Here is an 18,043-nt window from a genome sequence, read left to right as displayed (position 1 = left end):
CACGGGCCAGGGGAGGGAGAGGCTGGTTCCTCAGTTGTACGGAGAGGGGACGACCCCTTTCTTCATCCAGCTGTAGTACCGCCAGCCAGCAGTGGCTCGGTCGCTTCAGAGCTGCATGGCCAAAGGGGTTCCAGCCCAGGGGAGTCGGGGTGGGCGGTGGATACCAGGGGCGGGGATGTAATTCAGATGTGATGTTCGCTCGGCCTTGGTTGGCTTTCCTGGGGTGGAGTGAAGATGCCGTGAGGCTTGACAGAAAGCGCTGAGGCTAATCCCAGGCAGGGTCTCAAGCCGAACATCCCCAGCACTGTGTGCACAAGGGATAAACTTCCCCGCAGCAGCAGCTCCCCAGGGAAAAGCTGACCAGGAATCCTGCCCGGCCAGCATGGAGCCGTCTCTAGTCTCTGAGAGCAAACCACAGGCTGGGAGGATTTGCCCCCTGTATCCTCCGCTTCACTGGAGCTGGCCCCTGGGGACACCCCAGCCTGGGGGGCTGCAGTAGACACTGCGCTGCACAGAGCCCCCCAGGCTGTGCTGGCGTAGGAGGGGGTGTGGCTGGAGCACTCTGCACCCCAGCTTCTCTGGGCTGTGGCCTGGCCCTTAGGTGGCCCCCATATGTCAGAGGAGTCCCAGGGGCTGCTCTGATGTCATGCTGGGAACCAGGCAGAGCCCAGAATTCAGCTCTGCTCCCCCCACGTCTGAGCAGGGGCTCCTCAGTGCTGGATCTGACCCTGAGTCCTGGCTGCAGAGACAGGCTTCCCCCTTAGCATAACCGCAGATGATGAACCCTCTAGCTAATGGTTAATATCCGTAATCCAAACCCTCCCCCACACCTGGACAGAGAGGGGACTGGATGTGGAGCCGGGAACATGTTTGCTCCCAGCTGGAGTCTTGACTGGGGCTGGCGGGATCAGAGGCCATGCTGGCCTTTAATGCATTAGCCCCAGAACCGAGGTTGGGACAATATCGCTGCGCAGGGCCTACCGGGTCATAGGAGGGTCTGCTGGATGGGGGAGAAGGTGGCAGTGCTGAGGGGTTGAGAGCCAATTGGGTCAGCTTTGTCACTGATAAGACAGCTGATGACTTATCTCAATGGGTTTGATTGCCCATAGAGAAATCAGCCCCAACGGGAAAGGGTTCATTCCTTCCCCAGCGCTGGGAAGCTGTTCTTGCAGCAGTTGTCAGGCTGTGTCTGCCTCAATGTGTGAGTTTAATTCAACTCAGATTTATACACCCTTTGTTTAGGACAGGGAGAACAGGAATGCCCCACGCTCCCTTTTCCTGAGCTGCTTTCAGACTTATTTTTTTAGGCTACAGAGTCATCCGGGCTGAGCAGAACCAATACTGCCCCCAATGACGAGAAACCATCAAGTGCAAATCATATTGGCTCAGACTGGTTTCCTGGCCTGCAGCTCACGTCCGATAAACCTGAACAGAACCTACATCTTGCTTCTGGCAAATCAAGGGACCGCCCGAGGAGCAAAGATTACAGGGGAACTGCTCAGACGTTGCCATGCCGAAACCTGATCCGAGGATAGGAGACACGGACGGGGCGTTATTTAGTCTGCAGAAGAGAAGAGTGAGGGGGGATTTGATAGCAACTTTCAATTACCTGAAAGGGGGGTTCCAAAGAGGATGGATCTAGACTGCTCTCAGTGGTGGCAGATGACAGAACGAGGAGCAATGGTCTCAAGTTGCAGTGGGGGAGATTTAGGTTGGATATTAGGAAACACTGTTTCACTAGGAGGGTGGTGAAGCACTGGAATGGGTTACCTAGGGAGGTGGTGGAATCTCCTTCCTTAGAGGTTTTTAAGGCCAGGCTTGACAAAGCCCTGGCTGGGATGATTTAGTTGGGGTTGGTCCTGCTTTGAGCAGGAGGTTGGACTAGATGACCTCCTGAGGTCCCTTCCAACCCTGAGATTCTGTGATTCTATGACAGAGCTTTAGCCTAAAGACCAAAGTACGCGGGGAGTTCTGGGGTCGTAGTTCAGCACAAGCCTTCTGTCTTGTGTTATAATATTGGCTAACAGGGACCTGAGCTGCTGCACCCGAGATGCCGTAAGCCCAGATGAACCGCGCCGGCTTCAGTGCGGGCGCCAAGACGTACCCTTCTCAGTTCCCTTTGAGAGGCCCAGAGCAAGAGGAGCAGCAGTGGGTAGGTTTGGGAGGAACCCTGCCCCTGCCCAGACCTCGGCTGGTCTGCCTGCACGTTGCACACGAGGGGAGGCCGACGCTTTGCTCCTCCTGTGGTGAGCTCAGCTGTTCGGAGGCGACTCCTCCAAAAACGTGCTCCAGGGGGGACTCCCACCCACCGGCCGGAGTGGCTGAGAAGTTCTCAGTGGGGAGTGTCCAAGGCCAAAGCCCACGCGATGGCTGGCTCTCTCTGGGTCGCTGGGGAAGGCCATGGTGAGCAATGGGGAATGGGAGGGAAGCCCGCGTGCCAGGGACACAACAGGCGACCCCCGTGGAGAGCACCCTCGGTGCTGGGGGGTGAGGGAAGCCAAAGCATTCCTTTCCTCAGCAACCTTCACAGCAGGAGCTGGAGGCCGGGTGTGAGGCAAGAGCCTCTCTCCAGCCTGAGTCTCCATGGGGGGCCCTGTAAATCAGAACCATCCCTGCTGACTTTCAGCCCGCTCCCTACCTGCCTCAGTTTCCCGAGGGCTTCCCACACAGACCTCCCAGCAGCCTGGCTTGGGGCAATGTTTTTACAAGCGGCCACAACTCTGGGTGGCCTCCATACTTGGGTGCGCCAGGCGGGGAACCCGGCACAGGGGGCACTTTGCGTTTCGGCTGCACACGACTAGCTCGAAGTCAGGGTTCAACCTCACCTCCTGGCGCTGTGCTATAGCCACTAGGCCGCCCTGCCTCCCTGGCCCTGCTGCTTACTCAATGTGGACGAAGCATTTCGAGAAGGTCCCGTCTCGACCCGATCGGATCGGACGGTTCCTTTTTGTTTCCCACTGTATTATATGGGTTGGGCCGGTGTCAATAACAGAAAGCCACGGTTTAAACAGTCCGGCGAGGGACCGAGCGAGCGGCTGCAGCCCCCCCACCCCAGAACGGGCCAGTCGACCTGAACCACATGCCGGGGTTCGAAAGCTGCGTTTCACTGGAACGTTCGACTTTGTTTTGTTCTGATTCGGAGCCAAACCAAATTTTGTGCTCTCAGAATTTCCCAAGGAAGGGAAATCCCGGGCCGTGACCAGTATAAAGACCCCGGCTGCTCTGCGGCCACCTGGGGACCCCTTCCATAGCACTCGAGCAGGCTCCCCGGGGCCCACCCCAGTGGAATGTCGCTGTCATCCAGCCCTTATCACCCCGGCCGGCTCTGCGCCGAGACTGCCAAGTTTGGCGCTCTCCCCCTGTTCTGCTCCTAATTTAGCCACGGAGGTGATAAGCAGCAGTATATAGCGAAGCCCAGCCACCCCCTCGCTGCGGAGGAGCTGACACAGCAGGATGGTGAGTCCCCCCCGCCCCCCAACCCCTCACTGGAACCAACGTCCAGCTCCTGGACGGGGCTGTTCTGAGTGGGAGCCATCAGACCTGGGGCACTGTGCTGAGCATGCCCCCCCCCGAGAACGGCTTCAGCCCCCCACATCCTGGGGCAAAAGCACATGCTAGGAGCAGCCCCTCGGCATGCAGCAGGACACTAACTCGGGGGGACCAGCCTGGGCCATGCCAGAGCCCCATTGCTGCCCCCATGAGCCCCATTGCCAGCCCCTAGATACCCATTGTCAACCCCAGTACTGCCCGCAGACTCCACTGCTGTCCCCCTAGAACCCCATTGTCGGCACCAGCCCCCTCTCCCCCAGCCCCATTGCCAGCCCCAGCCCCAGAGCTTACAGCCCCTGTGGGGAACATGCAGCCAAAGAAAGCAGGGAAGGGAAGAACTCAGCAGCCCTGAGATTACTGGGGACCTTTCCCTGCCTCCCTCCAGCCCTTGCCACCCCCCCAGACCCAGAGCCCTTCACCCACTAGCAGCTGACCCCCCCCCATGCAGATACCTGCCCTAGAGAGCCCCTTCCTTCCCCCTGCCCCATTGCCCCCTGAGAGGTTTGACGGGAGTTTGAAGGTGCTGGGGGTTATCAGTGGTTTAAAACTGTTTGTGTGTTTGAATCACGCTGGTCCCAGACACCGGAGAGGGAGGCACCTTTCGCGCCAGCATGGGGCTCCCCTTCTGCCGCTTGTGCCCACTGGCACGCACCACAGGGCTCCTCGCTGGGGCTGGCATGTGGCACAGGGCTCCTCGCTGATTGGCTCTGCTGGGCTCAGCAGGATTCCCTGTGCTCTGATTGGCTCTGTTGGGGACAGCAGGATTCCCTGTGCTCTCATTGGTGCTGCCAGAGACAGCAGGATTCCCTGCCCTCTCATTGGCTCTGCTGGGCTCAGCAGGATTCCTTGTGCTCTCATTGGCACTGCCAGAGACAGCAGGATTCCCTGTGCTTTGATTGGCTCTGCCAGAGACAGCAGGACTCCCTGCACTCTGATTGGCTCTTTCCCCTGCAGGCCAGCCGGAAAGCCGGGACCCGAAGCAAAGCTGCCGCCAAGCGCGCCCAGAGGGGCTCCTCCAACGTCTTCTCCATGTTCGAGCAGTCTCAGATCCAGGAGTTCAAGGAGGTGAGGGTGCCGCGGCCCATGGTGCATGAACGCCAGCATGCCGGGGAGCATGGGCAATGCACATGGTGCCCACGCAGGGATATGGCCCGTGGTGAAAGCAGGGTCACGGCCATGGCCTTTGCAAAGAGAGAGGGGGGAGTATTCAGCGCTAGCTACCCCAAGTAGTCACAGCACACACACAGCGAGCTAGAACCCAAGCGTCAGCCATCTTGCAGGAGGGCGGTAGCATAGCACGACTTTATGTCTTAGAATCCAGAAGCTTAACACACAAGACCCAAAACCAGAGAGAGACAAAACAGGCTGCTCCCTGTGGCAGCGAGGCCCAATTCACCCCACCTTGCTCTAGGCAGACTGACTGCACGGGACCCAGATTGCAGGCTACCCTGCAGAGCCCCCCAAGCCTGCAAGCAGGACCAGGAATCCCCTTATAATTCAATGTGACAGCTCAGACTTTTCACACAGTTTGCAATACACCGCACTTTGCATTGACCGGCTGGTTTCTGAGCCTCTCGTGGTCACGTTTTTTAGCTCTTCTCCCCAACCACAAGACACTTGTTTGGAACCAAAGCCGACATTCTCCCCAAATCACCTGACTCCGGGAGCTGAAGCTTGAAGGGGGAAATGCCAAATATCGTGACGCTCGCAAGTCAGCCGGGCTGGGGCTGCAGGGAATAATGTGACCTAGGGACTCAGCCATGGCAAGCTGGGCTGGAGCTCCCCACTCCTGCTGGGGCAAGGCTAGGGAGAGGGGAAGATGCCAGCTGGAGGGAGGTTCTGCCCTACCGAGAGAGTGAGGGGGCTGGTGCCAAGGGCTGCAGTCAGGGCTCAGCGTCTCGTTCTGTTCCCAGGCATTCAGCTGCATTGACCAGAACCGTGACGGCATTATCACGAAATCAGACCTGAAGGAGACCTACTCCCAGCTTGGTGAGTGAGCACCTCACCCCCCACCCTCCCAGTGCTCCTTGGCCAGGGGCAGGCACCAAGCTATCCCCAGTAATCATTGTCGTGAAATGCCAGGCCTCAGCAAACCCCCAGCCCTGGATCTCGCTGCAAGCTTCAAACACAGACCACAGAGGTGCCCAAAGAATGACAAACTTGTCAGGACATCACCATCTATCTATCTATCCCCATCCACTCTATCTATCTATCTATCTATCTATGTATCTATCTATCTATCCCCATCCACCCGCTCTGGCTTGAGTGGCTTGCCCTCTGGTGGGAAGGCAGCGGAGGTTCCCTGTTGTCCCGATCTCTTGTGAAAGTGACTTCCCCAGTTCCATACCAGTCCAAACCTGGGCCCGGTGCATCGCTTGGAATCGAAAGGGTCTGAAATTCCTTAATCTCAGCCATGGCAGCTTTGTGCGAGATTTGCTTTGGTATTCCCTTGTATCAGCCTGGTGTCTAGTTCCCCAGCCGTGGCCCCGTGGCGCCAGGTGCTGCACAGACACAGGACGCGAAAAAGGGGCTGAATTTTCAGTTCATTCAAAGCAAAACTGGGAGACTCCTGCACTTACGCTGGGACCCCAGGAACAAAGCTGCTTCTTGCTTCCTCAGCCCTGTGGTGCTGATGCGGCCCCCCCCCCCCGCACCCTCTGAGCACGGGCCTACCCCTTGGGCCTGAGGAAGAGGGGAGCCCTCGGAGCAGGAGAAAGGCAGGGAATTCTCAACCACCACGGGCCCATGGGCTGGTGCCCAGTAAAGGAGGGTCCGGCCAGTGGGTAACGCACCTGTGAATGGGGACATGGGCTGCTGGGGGATCCTGCACCGCCGGGGAGCGGGTGGGGCCGGGGGGCACAGCTCTAGCAAGACGCGGCCTTTATGTTACAAATCCATGGAGGAAGCTAGCTGCTAGCTCCAAAAATACCCAGCCCCTCACCCCCTTGGCTGACAGCGGGAGCTGGCTGCTTATCGGCAGGGCCGCTGATTAAGTAGCCAGCACGCTCTTTCCACCGGGCACTTGAGCTTGGCATCTCATGATTTCCTTCCCCTGCGTCATCGCTGATAAGGCTGGCTCTGCTTGCCTGCACTGTGGGGGAGTGAGGCGATCGGCTTCTGGGCTCAGCCCACCGCCCGCTGCGGGGCTGGGGCCAGCTCAGGGGCGAAGCGCACCTCCTCCTAGAGCAGCCCGAGAAGCGGGCCCAGCTCAGCTCGGATCCCGGCCCGGCCCTTCTGGTGCTTTTATCAAAGGCAATCGAAGGGGGAGGGTGCAAGGGGGCTCTGCGGAGATGGCTCTCTCCGTCGACACTGCCACGGAGATCGGCCTATAGACCCCGACTGAGATCAAGGGGACCCGTCGTGCTGGGCCCTGCACCCACCCCGACCCAGATCAAGGGGACCCGTCGTGTCAGGCCCTGCACCCACCCCAGCTGAGATCGGGGGTACCACTGTCATGCCAGGCCCTGCTCCGACCCTGACAAAGATCAGGGGCCCCCCATCGTGCTGGGTGCTGCCCAGACACATAGCAAGAGCCAGCCGCTGCCCCAGAGGTAGCAGAGAGTGAGAACAGAGCTCAGCGTGGGTCGTGTCATCCGATGGCATGATGTGCCAGCTCCCTGGCTGGAGCTACCTCCCTGCTTGGGTTGTGCTGGGATCCGGGCCTCCCGCTGTACAGCAGTAGGGCTCCATGGGGTGGGGCCCGCTCCTGCCGCCAGAAAGCGAACGGTGCTCCGGCCGGGGGGCCAGAGGCATTCTGGGGAAGATGGGCTTTCACCGGGCCTCCCCTCCTCACCAGGGAAATTGAACATGAAGGATGAGGAGCTGGATGAGATGCTGAAGGAAGGGAAGGGCCCCATCAACTTCACCGTCTTCCTCGCACTCTTTGGGGAGAAGCTGAATGGTGAGTAGGCCAAGGTGCCTCCTCTGGGAGCCGTATGGGGCTGAGAGCTGGAGGGGGTCCGTTCAAATCTGGGCTCTATATACCTCTGGGACATTCCGGGCCCCATCGCCAGAGCATCCGAGCGCCTCACCCTCCGTGATTTATTGATCCTCATACACACGGGGTTATGATTCCCATGGGACAGATGGGGAAACTGAGGCACGGAGTGACTGGGTGCCTTGCCCAAGGTCACACTGGGGTGGCACAGGTTTCCCGCATCCCAGACGAGCCTCCAAACCGCTGCAGCATCCTCACTGATTCCCTCAATAGCTTTGCCAGCATCCCCTCCTAGGCGTGGCCAGGTCCCCTGTCCCAGGCTCTGGGCGTGAGCCATGGCTGAGTGCTGCCGGGCTCCACGTGATCCATGCTGGAAAAGCCGTGCGGTCTCCTGCTGCTGCTTAACTCAGCTTTTACCTGCTGGAACCCAACCCCCCCACCCCGGGGCCCCGGGGGCGGGCACGGGGGCTGCAGCTGCCCTCTGAGATGTGGCTTTGACACCTCAGAGCAGTCGGGGCGCAGGCAGGGAATGTGGGTTCCCAGCACCTCTGAGGAGAGGGAGGGTCGTCGGCTCATCCTGCCTCACAGGCTCGGAGTGCAAAGAGAAGCAGTGCCGCGCCCCGGCCCCGAGACAGGAATGGGGGGGCCTAGAGCCAGGGGAACGTGGCTGGGGAGCCTCGGCCTTTCATCCTGAGCTAACCAGCCCCCCCTGCCCTCCCCAGGCACCGACCCGGAGGAATCCATCCTCAACGCTTTCAAACTCTTCGACCCCAGCGGAACCGGCCATGTGAACAAGGACGAGTGAGTCAAAGCACCCCAAGCTGGGAGGAGGAGGGGGGGGGAGTCGCAGGCCTGGGGGACCTAGCACCCCTTGGCCCAAAGGGACATGAGCAGCCTCTGCTTCTGGGGCCTCGGCTTTTGGAAGCCCCGGTGGAGATGCCCTTCGCCTGGTGTCTCGGGGTGGGAGGGGGGCTGCGCGCCCCCAGATCAGACTGAACTCAATGGGGGTGGGGTGGAGGCTGCAAATCAGAGCCCGGGGTGCCTCAGGCTGGGCTCTCAGGGCCAGATTCCCAGGTGCCCGATGCCTCGCGGGGAAGGGCAAGGCCTCTCCGGTGAATGGCAACGCCAGGAGCAGAGCCGGCTCTGTGCCATCCTAGTGCCGGGGGCGTCCTGGGCCAAACGGGGAGTGTGCTGGAGCCAGAAGGGCTCCAGGGCCAGGGCCCCCCTGGTCACTGCCCCAATGGGGAAACAGCCGTGGGGGGGCGACGTGGGCTGCCACAGCTGCAGCCCCGGAAGGGGCGCGGAGTTGGGGAGCAGCCGGGCTGAACGGGTCCCAGCAACTGAGAGGCCAGTTTGGAAAATGTGGGGTGAAAAAGAGTCTCTGTGTTCAGTGGGCAGATCTGTCTAGTCCTGCGGGACCTGGCCCCTGGAATCGCCCCCCCACACCCTACCAACCCTGCCCCCCTTCTAGACCTTATCCAGCCCCTGCCCCCCTCCAGCCCCCACCTTGCCCCTTGCCAGGCCCTGTCTGTCAGACCCCGACCTGGCCCCTACCCCCTTTAGGCCCCAACCCCCCAGGTCCCTGCCTGGCCCCGGGGGCAGCGGGCACAAACCCAGGGCTCTGCGTTCTCACTCGCGTCCTGTTTCGTTTGCAGGTTTAAGCAGCTCCTGCTGACCCAGGCAGACAAGTTCACCCCGGAGGAGGTGAGACGGCCCCTGCTCTCCCCCCTGCCAAATGTGTGGGTCCCAGGAGCTCCCCCTGCCTTTAACCCCACCGGTTGGCAGGAACCCCCTCCGTGCTGCGCTGGCTTTGCACCACAAGGCCCCCCGTGGCAGATCTGGATGCCCGCCAGCCACTCAGATCTTTGGTGCCCCGGCTGAGGCCTCCCCGGTGGGCCCGACCCCGGGAAGTGGCTGGGATCCCTTCCCAGGTGGAGCAGATCCCTGCTCACGTCCCCACCCCTGCTCTCTCCTGCCCAGGTGGAGCAGATGTTTGCGGTGACGCCCATCGACGTGGCGGGAAACATCGATTACAAATCCCTCTGTTACATCATCACCCACGGCGACGAGAAGGAGGACTGACGGGTGATGCGGCCAGTCGGCATGTGCCCCACGCCTAGCCCCATTGAAATAAAAACCCGAGCCCATCAAACAAGACAGCCCCCTGTGTGTGACCAGTGGGGAAGGATGGAGGGAGGCCCCGTCTGGGGCCAGTGGGGAGAGGGAAGCTAAGGGCTTGTTTCAAAGGGCCAGGCACAGCTCGAGGCCATTCCCTAAGCACTGGGTGTGAGGCCAGGGGGATCCTGGCACAAGGGCTGGTGGGGGACTGGGATGCAAAGGGCCTCTCCTGGGCATGCAGCCCATGGTGCCCTCCTCCACGCTGGGCCCCGGTGGGGAGTGGCGGGCAGGCCCCGGGACGGAGGACGACGCAAGTCCTGCAGGGGCGCTCTCCCGTGATGGAGGCAGGGGGCATTGGGAATCCGCCCTTGCGGGAACCAGCCTGGGGGAGAATCTGAAGCTCACGCCCGTGGGGAGGCCCCTTGTCCACACCCTGGGGGTGGCTCCCCCCTGGCACAGCAGAGGAAGGGCTGTCACAGGATCGTCTCCTGGCCTGAGAGGCTCCTCTGCGCAGGGGAGCCGGGTGACCAACACGCAACAGTCACCATGTCCCACCCCGTCCCTCTTCTCCCTCCACGGTGAGCTAGGAACACGGGGCGGTTTCTGCTTCGCTGGGGGCCACTTTCCCCTCCTGCGCTCACCATTTCTCAGGCACGTCGTCTTCTGAGCCAACAGCTTCCGCTCCCTTTCCTGCTCCCCGCTCCCAGCTCTGGTCTGGAGGGCGAGGGGGGAAGGAGCTGCAGGGGCCAGGGCCACCCCACCCGCGCCCAGCCCATGACATCGTCAGGGCCCCTGGGATAAGGAGCGCAGGAAGGAAATGCAGACGCTGGACCGGAGAGAGGCAGGATTGTGGCTGGGACAAATGTTTCTCAAGCAGCATCAGCAGCTCTGGGGCCGAAAGGCTCGTTTCCACCTGCCCGCCCTCCCTGCCCAGCAGGGGCATTAAACCAGCGTCAAGTTGTCCAAAGCACTTTATTCACAAAGAAGCAAAAAGCAGTGGGGTGGGGAAAGGGGGTCAGATGCCCGGCTGGTGCAAATCGGCATGGCCTGGAGCTGTGCCCACGTGCACCAGCTCAGCATCCGGCCCAAGATATCCAGCAGAAGAGATGCCAGACTGCCAGAGCCAAGCTGATGGCCAAGAGCTGGCAAAGCCACGGTCCTCGGGTTGTCTGCTCCGGCCTGCCTCGGTCCTGGATGAGGGAGACAGCAGCATGGGGCAGTCAGCCTGTGAGCTTAGCCAGGAAGGGTCCTGCTTTCCGCCTTCAGCTCCAGGCTATACCCCCATCCACAGCCCTGACTGGGCTAGCCCCCCATATGCCCCCCACTGCCCGCACTGCCTGGGGCACATAACCCTGGGTCCTGTTTGGAGCACCCACTGGTGAGCGGGTCCCCAGAGCACCCATCCCCATGGGCACATGGAGCCATCAGTTGTGTGCTCCAGGCCCCCCTCTGTGCCCGATCTCTAGAGATGAGCATGGGGCAGCCCCAGCTGTGGAGCCGTGAGCTCCTGCTTTAAGCTCTGCCGGTCCCCGATGTGCAGCCACCCCGCCCAGGGCATCACAGACCAAGGAGCACGTGGGCCCCGGAGACACCGCAGCCCTCAAGCGGGCCGGGCCGGGCTGAGGCACTGGGTTGAAGGAGCCCCGGCTGCTGCTCCAGCGTCACCTCCAGGGCATGGTGCCATAGGTCAGACCTGAGCGCCAGTGGGTCCTGCTCCCCACCTCACTCCCCCAGCCCAGGGATCTGCCTTGGGGGCATCACGTACCCAGCTGGCCCCATGCCATGCTCCATCCAGCCAGTTCTGTGCAACGCAGGTGGGCACAATCAGCAGCAGCAGCAGTGAGAAGCTTTGGGGAATTGGCGTGGCCTCGGGGCAAGCGGCGGGCATCAGTTCAAGAACTCTGGAGGGAAAGACAGCGTTTCCGGGTCAGAGCAGCTCCAGCCCTCCGGGCAGGCCGGCCTAGGCATCCTCAGTGCGGCACCTTAGAGCCGGGCCGGGGGGCAGCTGAGCCCTAGTGGGATAATCCAGGGGATGGGGGAAGAACAAGTTGGGGGAGGATCCCTGGAGATGCGGGAGGGGGTGAACTCTGCAGGGGACAGTTCCTGGAGTGGGGGCAATTGCTGGGCCGGGAGAGGGACAGCCCAGTCCATGTTTCTGGGAGAAGACCCGAGGAGCCTGGCCCGAAGTTTCCCGTGGGGGATGAACTGTGGCCCACCTTCGTGCTCTCACCTGGGGATTCCTTGCACCATCTGATGTTGGTGCAGATCTCTCCGGCCTCACTGCCATCCTGCAGTCCCTCTGTGATCTGATCTTTGTACTTTTTCTGCAGCAATCTGCACATCCGGGCCAGGCGTTTGTTCACGGCCCTGCACATGGATTTCAGGGCCTTGTTGATTGTGTCCTGCGGCGAGATCCCTGGCCCGTAAGCTATGGCACCATGCTCCGGCCACCCTTTGCTCTCCCATAACTTCACCATCAGCCAGGGATTCATGCCCCGGTCCGCTCCCCATCTCTCCCTCTCTTTCCCCACTCTCCCATCACCGTCACGCCCTCTCCTTTCTCTCCCTACATCATCTCCCTCCTCATCCCATCGTTCCTCAGGCCCCCCCGCTCTAACCACTGGGCAGGCCAACCCGCAGCGCAAGCAGCACTGGGTGACTTACCTCGTCGGGATCGTCGCCAACTTTCGACTTGAGCATCTCCACCATCTGGGTGCAGAACGTGCACTTCTTGGCAGAGGACTGAGCCTCATCTTCCTCCTCCAGCTGATCCCACTGCCCCAGAGAGAACCGAGAGGCCCTGTAGTGCAGCTATCGGACCAGGGACCCGTGCGGCCAGGCCCAGGGCAGCACTAACCGGGGGACAACGCCCAGCCCAAGAGGGGTTCTCAGTGGGGCTGGGCCAGGTGGTCTATTGTTACCTCCTCTGACCACAGGGCAGCAGTATCCCCGCCATTATCTATCTCAATCGTTGGTCTAGCCCTAATTATTATTCTTAGTCATTATTCACAGTGTAGGAGCACTGAGGAAGGTGGTTATGGGGCAGGGCCCCAGTACCAGGCACTGCACAAACGCAGAACAAAATGACACGCTCCCTGCCCCCAAAGACAATCTTTGAGGGCCGCACAATCTTCAGTGTATTTATTAAGGCTGGTTGAACGTTTCCCCTTGAAGCTGTTTTTCAGTGGGAAACTGGGTTTTTGACTCAGCGAAATGCTCCCCGGAAAGCGTCTGCTGCCCGTGAGAAATGTTGCTTGTTCATCCAAAAAAACGGAGCGACCAAAATATTTCAATGCTGAAGTGTCTCATGGGAGCTGTAGTTCAGGTGCTTCCTGCTTCCAGCCTCCTCTATGGCCCGGGCTCCCCAGCTGAACATCGTCTCCCATGATGCACCGGGGAGAGGCAGCGGCCACAATAAGAGGAGAGACTGTAATGCATCATGGGAGATGTAGTCCAGTCAGCCCATAGAGGTGAATGGGTGCATGAGGCACCTGAACTATGACTCCCATGAGGCACCGCAGCAGAGTTTGAAAAACTGAAATACGATGGTTTTCAATATTTTGGCTGAAAACTTGAAATTTCACATGGGGGGAAAAAAACCAGATCTACATTTATCCTTTCAAACCCCCCCCCCCGGGAGGCAGGGCTGTGCTATGTTCCCCATTTTACAGATAGGGATACTGAGGCACAGAGAGACAAAGTGACCTGCTGAAGGTTACTCAGGGAGCCTGTGGCGGCGCAGGCTAGTGCCCCCACCACTGGACCACCCTTCCTCACCAACACAAGCGAAGTTTTACCTACCTTGACCTGGGGGGGGGGGTGGAGGTCAAGGGAGATGGGATAAGGGAGGGTAGTGGGGTCAGAAGCAGAGGGCGTAGCAGTTGGGCCATGGAGTAGAAGGGCTGCTGCAGTGGCTGGCTCCTGCCATTGCCTCACTAGCTACCTCAGCTCCTCCCTGGTGCTGGGGGGCAGGGAGTAGAGCAGGGCAGCTGGCTGGGCTGACCCCCCTGTGGGTCATAAGTGGCTCCTGCCACCTCCGCTGCAGCCAGGAGCAGCTCCCGCAGCAGGGATCATTCCTGGCTCCGCTCCATCAGCTGCCCTGACCCCCTCTCCCTGCCCCATCTGGGCACTGCAGGACTGGGAGGGGGGGCGCAGGCAGCTGGGTTGGGAGTCATGCAGAGCTGGAGACCAGGGAAGGGGGTTTCCACTCCTCCCCAGCTTCTCTGACTCATCCAGGCCCCCGCCTTCCATTGCCAAACCAGCCAACTCCTTCTGCACCCGGTGCATTGCCACCGCAGCCCAGAGCTCAGGAAATTTCATCCCTGTGTCTCCTGAGGCCCCTCTCCGGGCCCTGCTGAGTTCCGCTCCCAGAGAATCCCTCCCTTAGCCCCCGAGCGCCTGCAGCACCCAGGCTGGGCACCCAGCACCCCTCCGCACTGCCCCTTGCCCCATCTTTTGTCACCCAACTGCAGTCAGTTCCCCTCCCCTCGCTCCCTGCATGGACAGCCAGTGGGGAAGGGACAAGGCATGGAAATGGGGAAGGGGAGAAACGGACGCGGCTCCAGCACCCCCCGAGGAAAGGGGGAGGAGAGACGAACGCGGCTCTAGTACTCACTGGAGGAACGGCGGCCCAGAGGCTCATGCAGTACTGCTCCCTCTGGCATTCTATAGCCGTGGCCGCATCCTGGCACCAGAACTTGGGTCCTTGCAAACATCGCGTGGGAACCAAATCTTGCCCAGCCAACGCTGCCCAACAAAGAGACAAGTGGGAGGGGGGCAAAGCCCTGCGGACCTATAACGCCCTCTCACTGGCCCAGGAGCGCTTCCGGAGAACGTGACCTCCCAACCCCTATCTGGTGTGTCACGCTCTGTCCCCATGGCCAGCCCCACAGCTGGTCAATCAGCCTTTCTGCCATTCAGCTGGGTAAATCTTCAGCTCTAGATAACAACAGGTTCTGCATGCAGCATGCATCAGTCTCCCTGGAGCAGAGCTGGCCCCACCTTGCCGATGGGATGTCTCAAGATACAAAGAGACCCTAGAAGGGCAGGCTATGGGATAAGAGGTTCTCCGGGATGTACAGAACCAGGGTCTTCCTGGGTGTGACTGTGTTCATTCTCGTGGGGTTATGCCGGGGGGGCAGTCTGCCCCAGTGGGTCATTCATTAGCCTTTCCATTAACGCGCAAGAAATCAAACAGAGCCTTTCTAGTAACAGATACCAAAAGGAAAGGCTAAGCGGGATCTGCTGCTGTCTGGAGCATCCCAAAATCCTCAAGAGGAATATTATATTATTAGGATGATGTATTTGAATTACCAGGACCCCGTTATGCCAGGCAATGTACAAACACACCCCAAAAACAAAGCCCCTGCCCTAGGAGCTGATAAGCTACGGAAAACTGGTCTAACTGCACTGCAATATGTGGGGGCCTTGTCCATAGAAACGTGGTGGGACTTGCCAGACCAGAGCAGAACCAGGGCCCAGCCCACCCAGGATCCTGCCTCTAATAATACCCAAGACCAGAGGCATCAAAGGAAGAGACAGGGAAATCCAAAAGCAGCTCACTGGCTTCCCTTCCTACCCGACTCTGTTGAAATGCTCCGTGGGTTCTTCTAGCTCAGGGACCAGAGCGGTCAACCCTGAGTGACTAAAAATCAGGAGTCTGGCCTCCAAAATCATGAGATTTCAAATTAATAAGGGGGGGAGTATTTTTATTGGCCTTCTGGGGCTGGCATGTTTTGGGGTCCACGTGTTTCTCTTCAGCCTCAAAGGTGAGAAACTCCCTTTTTTTCTGAAAGGAAAGCGGAGATGCTGATCTAATCACCTGATCCCAGCAGCCGGGGTGCAAGCGAAACTAGCAAATGGATCGTTGTTCTAACCAGCATGGCTGGGCCCGACCCGCGGCTGGCTGGCCAGCAAACCCCAGAGCCCTTTGCACGATAACGATGTTTGCCCCCTCCCATCTCGCTGGTCCAGAAGCAGATGCACCTGCCTGTTAGCAGCGCTTGGATCCTAAAACCCTTCGGTGCTCTTGGCTGGCTCCTGACTGGGGCCTGGCAATGGACGTGGGGGGAGATGGGAAGCAAGCCTACCCCTCCCTTGCTTCTTACCTGTGGCCACAATGAAGAGCAATAGGAGGCCGAGTATTGAAGCCATTGGAGCCCGACGGCTGCAGGAATGGCCGGCCAGAGCTCTTATGGTGGCTTTTATAGCCCAAGTGAAGGAGGCGGAGGGGTCTGGCTGGGCCAGTAGGAGCATCTGAAAGCCAGAGAGACCTTAAAAAGGAGTGTTGAGGTCTTGCAGCGCCTCCCTCCTCCGACCCCTGCTGCTCTTCCTTCCTCCTACGCCCCTGGCTTTCTGCAGAGATGCTCACCACAGAAACTAACCAGACGCAGAAATTCACCACCACAGGCTCTGCTCTGTTGGGGGGCTGGCTTCCTCTCCCCCTGCCTCTTCTATGGGCTCCCTGCTCCCCATCTCTGGTATCTTCCCCTTAGTGCCTGCTCTTGTTCATGTCAGCAAGGCAGCACTGGGTTGTGAGCCCAACCAGCAGGTGGTTTCATTGCAGCTGGGTGGGCTTGGGGTGACTTCCAGGTTCCCAGCCTCCTCACTGCAGCTGCTGGCTTCTCTGATTCACCCGGGCTGGCGGTTGGCCCCCGGCGGGGACCACAGCTCAGCGCCAGGCAGGTGGGAACAATTGCAGAAACAGCTGGTGGTTTCCAGCCCAGGGCCTCTGTCTGTTCGCTCACAGGCGAGTGGTGGGCCTCTGCACTCAGAGAGCAGAACCCCGCGTTCATCTCCGTTTGTTCCCAGCTGCTTTGGTCCAAGCTGGCGTCACTGCACAGGTGTCACGTCGAGGCGCTGTGGCATGGGGTCCATCTGGCATGGGTCAAATTGTCTGAGACGCCTTCTAATATACTGAGCTAAGCTGGACCTAGTATAGACCCCCACCACCACCACCCATGGCACCTGCTGGTCATTGATGGTCATCACGATAATTAATCAGTAGTGAGTTGGCCAGTTTCCAAGCTGTACCAGAACTTTGCCCCTCCAATCTATGACTGATTGATTTCCTCTTTTTATGGACTGTGCCAAAGGCTTTTTGCAAGTCACAGGAATGGTCAAATTGGATCAGACTGAGATCCAGCCAACACAGTAGCCTGTCCAGCATCAGATGCTGCAGAGAAAGGAGTAAGTACCCTATGGTAGCAGATGTGGGATAACCTGGCCCCCATTTAGGTCTACCCCTAATGCATGTTAGCTTTAACATGAACTCCAGATATTCTGGCTAGCCACATAAATGTCCAATCTCTGTTTCAAACTTGCAAAAGGCTTGGCATCCTGTGGCAGAGAGTTCCCCAGTCTAATTGTGCATTGTGCAAAACACTCTTTCCTTTTATCGGTTTCCTGCATCTTCACTTCATCAAATGCCCCCTTGGTTTTGTGTTATGCGACAGAGAGAACAGAAGCTGGGTTCCCAGTCTCCTGTCTCTTGACCAATTATTATTACAGGTAACAGCACATGTAGTTAAGGTCGGCTGACACTTCCCATGATAAAAGCCTGTTTTCAGATGCTTATAACTTTGCCAAATTTGAATCTTTCCGGCTGGGTGTCTGCCACAGACTGAATTTTGGGGGGAAAGTTTAAACAAAAATGGATCAGCAGTTTCTCCAAATGAAGTGGAAAAAAATACAGTTTTTTCCCCCCAACTAAAAAAATTCTTTCAGCAGTTTCATTGAGAAGCCCCAGATTCTGCATGCTTTGGAGCAGGGGCTTGAAATCTGGTGGAGAGATCACCTTCGGGTCAGAGTTGTGCCAGGTGCTGCCCCATGTGAAAATTCACCCAACTTTGGCCAAGTTGCAAGGCTTTGAAAAATTGCAGTTTGCACATGCTCACTTGGGATTTATTAGAGTTTGGTAGGGTGGCTAGATTTCATGTTCATTGAGGATGCTTCATCCCGTCAAAGCTCCTACATGCCATCCCCACATGTGCATGTGCCATCCCCACAGAGCGATGGAGCATGTTCCATCCCGAGGCTGCACGAGCTAAGAAGGATTCTCCCTGCAATTGGTGCTTGGCACTGTGGTGCTGGACACCAGCAAAGAGACAGTCAGGGACAAGCTAGAGGGGACAGGGGAGATGGGGTCAGTCTTGGGGGGTAACAGGGCAGAAGGGGCTATTCCCTCTAAAGAACACTCCCCTCCCGGACCTGGAATGGAACCCAAGGTTCCTGAATCTCAGTGTTCCTCTGTTAGAAGCACAGGTCTGTGAAACCTGTTGATAAAGTGTGTGTTGCATAATACGCATCCAGTAGCTGGACACAGAGGATAACAACCTACTACTACTGAGAGTTACTCATTAGCTCAAGTGGCTCAAGAGGTCTGTAGGGTGCAGCTTAAGATTCCAACCCTGCTGATGACCCACACGGAATGAGAAGTGT

At 58.9% G+C, this 18,043-nt stretch overlaps 2 protein-coding genes across 2 annotated transcripts; one reads left to right on the top strand and one right to left on the bottom strand.

Annotated features, from left to right (window-relative positions):
• Positions 1–3,409: 3,409 nt before the first annotated feature.
• On the top strand, positions 3,410–9,638 carry MYL7 (myosin light chain 7). Its single transcript, XM_043503051.1, has 7 exons — positions 3,410–3,456; positions 4,504–4,614; positions 5,463–5,538; positions 7,346–7,450; positions 8,209–8,287; positions 9,142–9,190; positions 9,467–9,638. The coding sequence occupies exons 1-7, from the start codon at positions 3,454–3,456 to the stop codon at positions 9,566–9,568; spliced, it is 525 nt and encodes a 174-aa protein (XP_043358986.1). The 5' UTR covers positions 3,410–3,453; the 3' UTR covers positions 9,569–9,638.
• A 924-nt stretch (positions 9,639–10,562) lies between these two features.
• On the bottom strand, positions 10,563–15,872 carry LOC119848735 (pulmonary surfactant-associated protein B-like). Its single transcript, XM_038384904.2, has 6 exons — positions 15,712–15,872; positions 14,220–14,350; positions 12,269–12,379; positions 11,835–12,006; positions 11,370–11,505; positions 10,563–10,794 (listed from the first exon to the last, which is right to left on the bottom strand). The coding sequence occupies exons 1-5, from the start codon at positions 15,857–15,859 to the stop codon at positions 11,492–11,494; spliced, it is 576 nt and encodes a 191-aa protein (XP_038240832.2). The 5' UTR covers positions 15,860–15,872; the 3' UTR covers positions 10,563–10,794; positions 11,370–11,491.
• Positions 15,873–18,043: the final 2,171 nt, after the last annotated feature.

This window comes from Dermochelys coriacea, chromosome 26 (assembly GCF_009764565.3).
Source record: "Dermochelys coriacea isolate rDerCor1 chromosome 26, rDerCor1.pri.v4, whole genome shotgun sequence".
NCBI classification, from domain to species: domain Eukaryota; kingdom Metazoa; phylum Chordata; order Testudines; family Dermochelyidae; genus Dermochelys; species Dermochelys coriacea.
This window is presented reverse-complemented; position numbering and strand designations above follow the sequence as displayed.

Excerpts from the sequence above, each read along its gene's own strand:
- MYL7 (XM_043503051.1), top strand. Across the intron at positions 4,615-5,462 it reads AGATCCAGGAGTTCAAGGAG|GCATTCAGCTGCATTGACCA; the intron begins GTGAGGGTGCCG and ends TTCTGTTCCCAG. Across the intron at positions 7,451-8,208 it reads CTTTGGGGAGAAGCTGAATG|GCACCGACCCGGAGGAATCC; the intron begins GTGAGTAGGCCA and ends TGCCCTCCCCAG.
- LOC119848735 (XM_038384904.2), bottom strand. The coding sequence starts at position 15,859 with ATGCTCCTACTGGCCCAGCCAGACCCCTCCGCCTCCTTCACTTGGGCT. Across the intron at positions 14,351-15,711 it reads GCTCTTCATTGTGGCCACAG|CGTTGGCTGGGCAAGATTTG; the intron begins GTAAGAAGCAAG and ends TTTGTTGGGCAG. Across the intron at positions 12,007-12,268 it reads TTGGCGACGATCCCGACGAG|GACACAATCAACAAGGCCCT; the intron begins GTAAGTCACCCA and ends ATCTCGCCGCAG.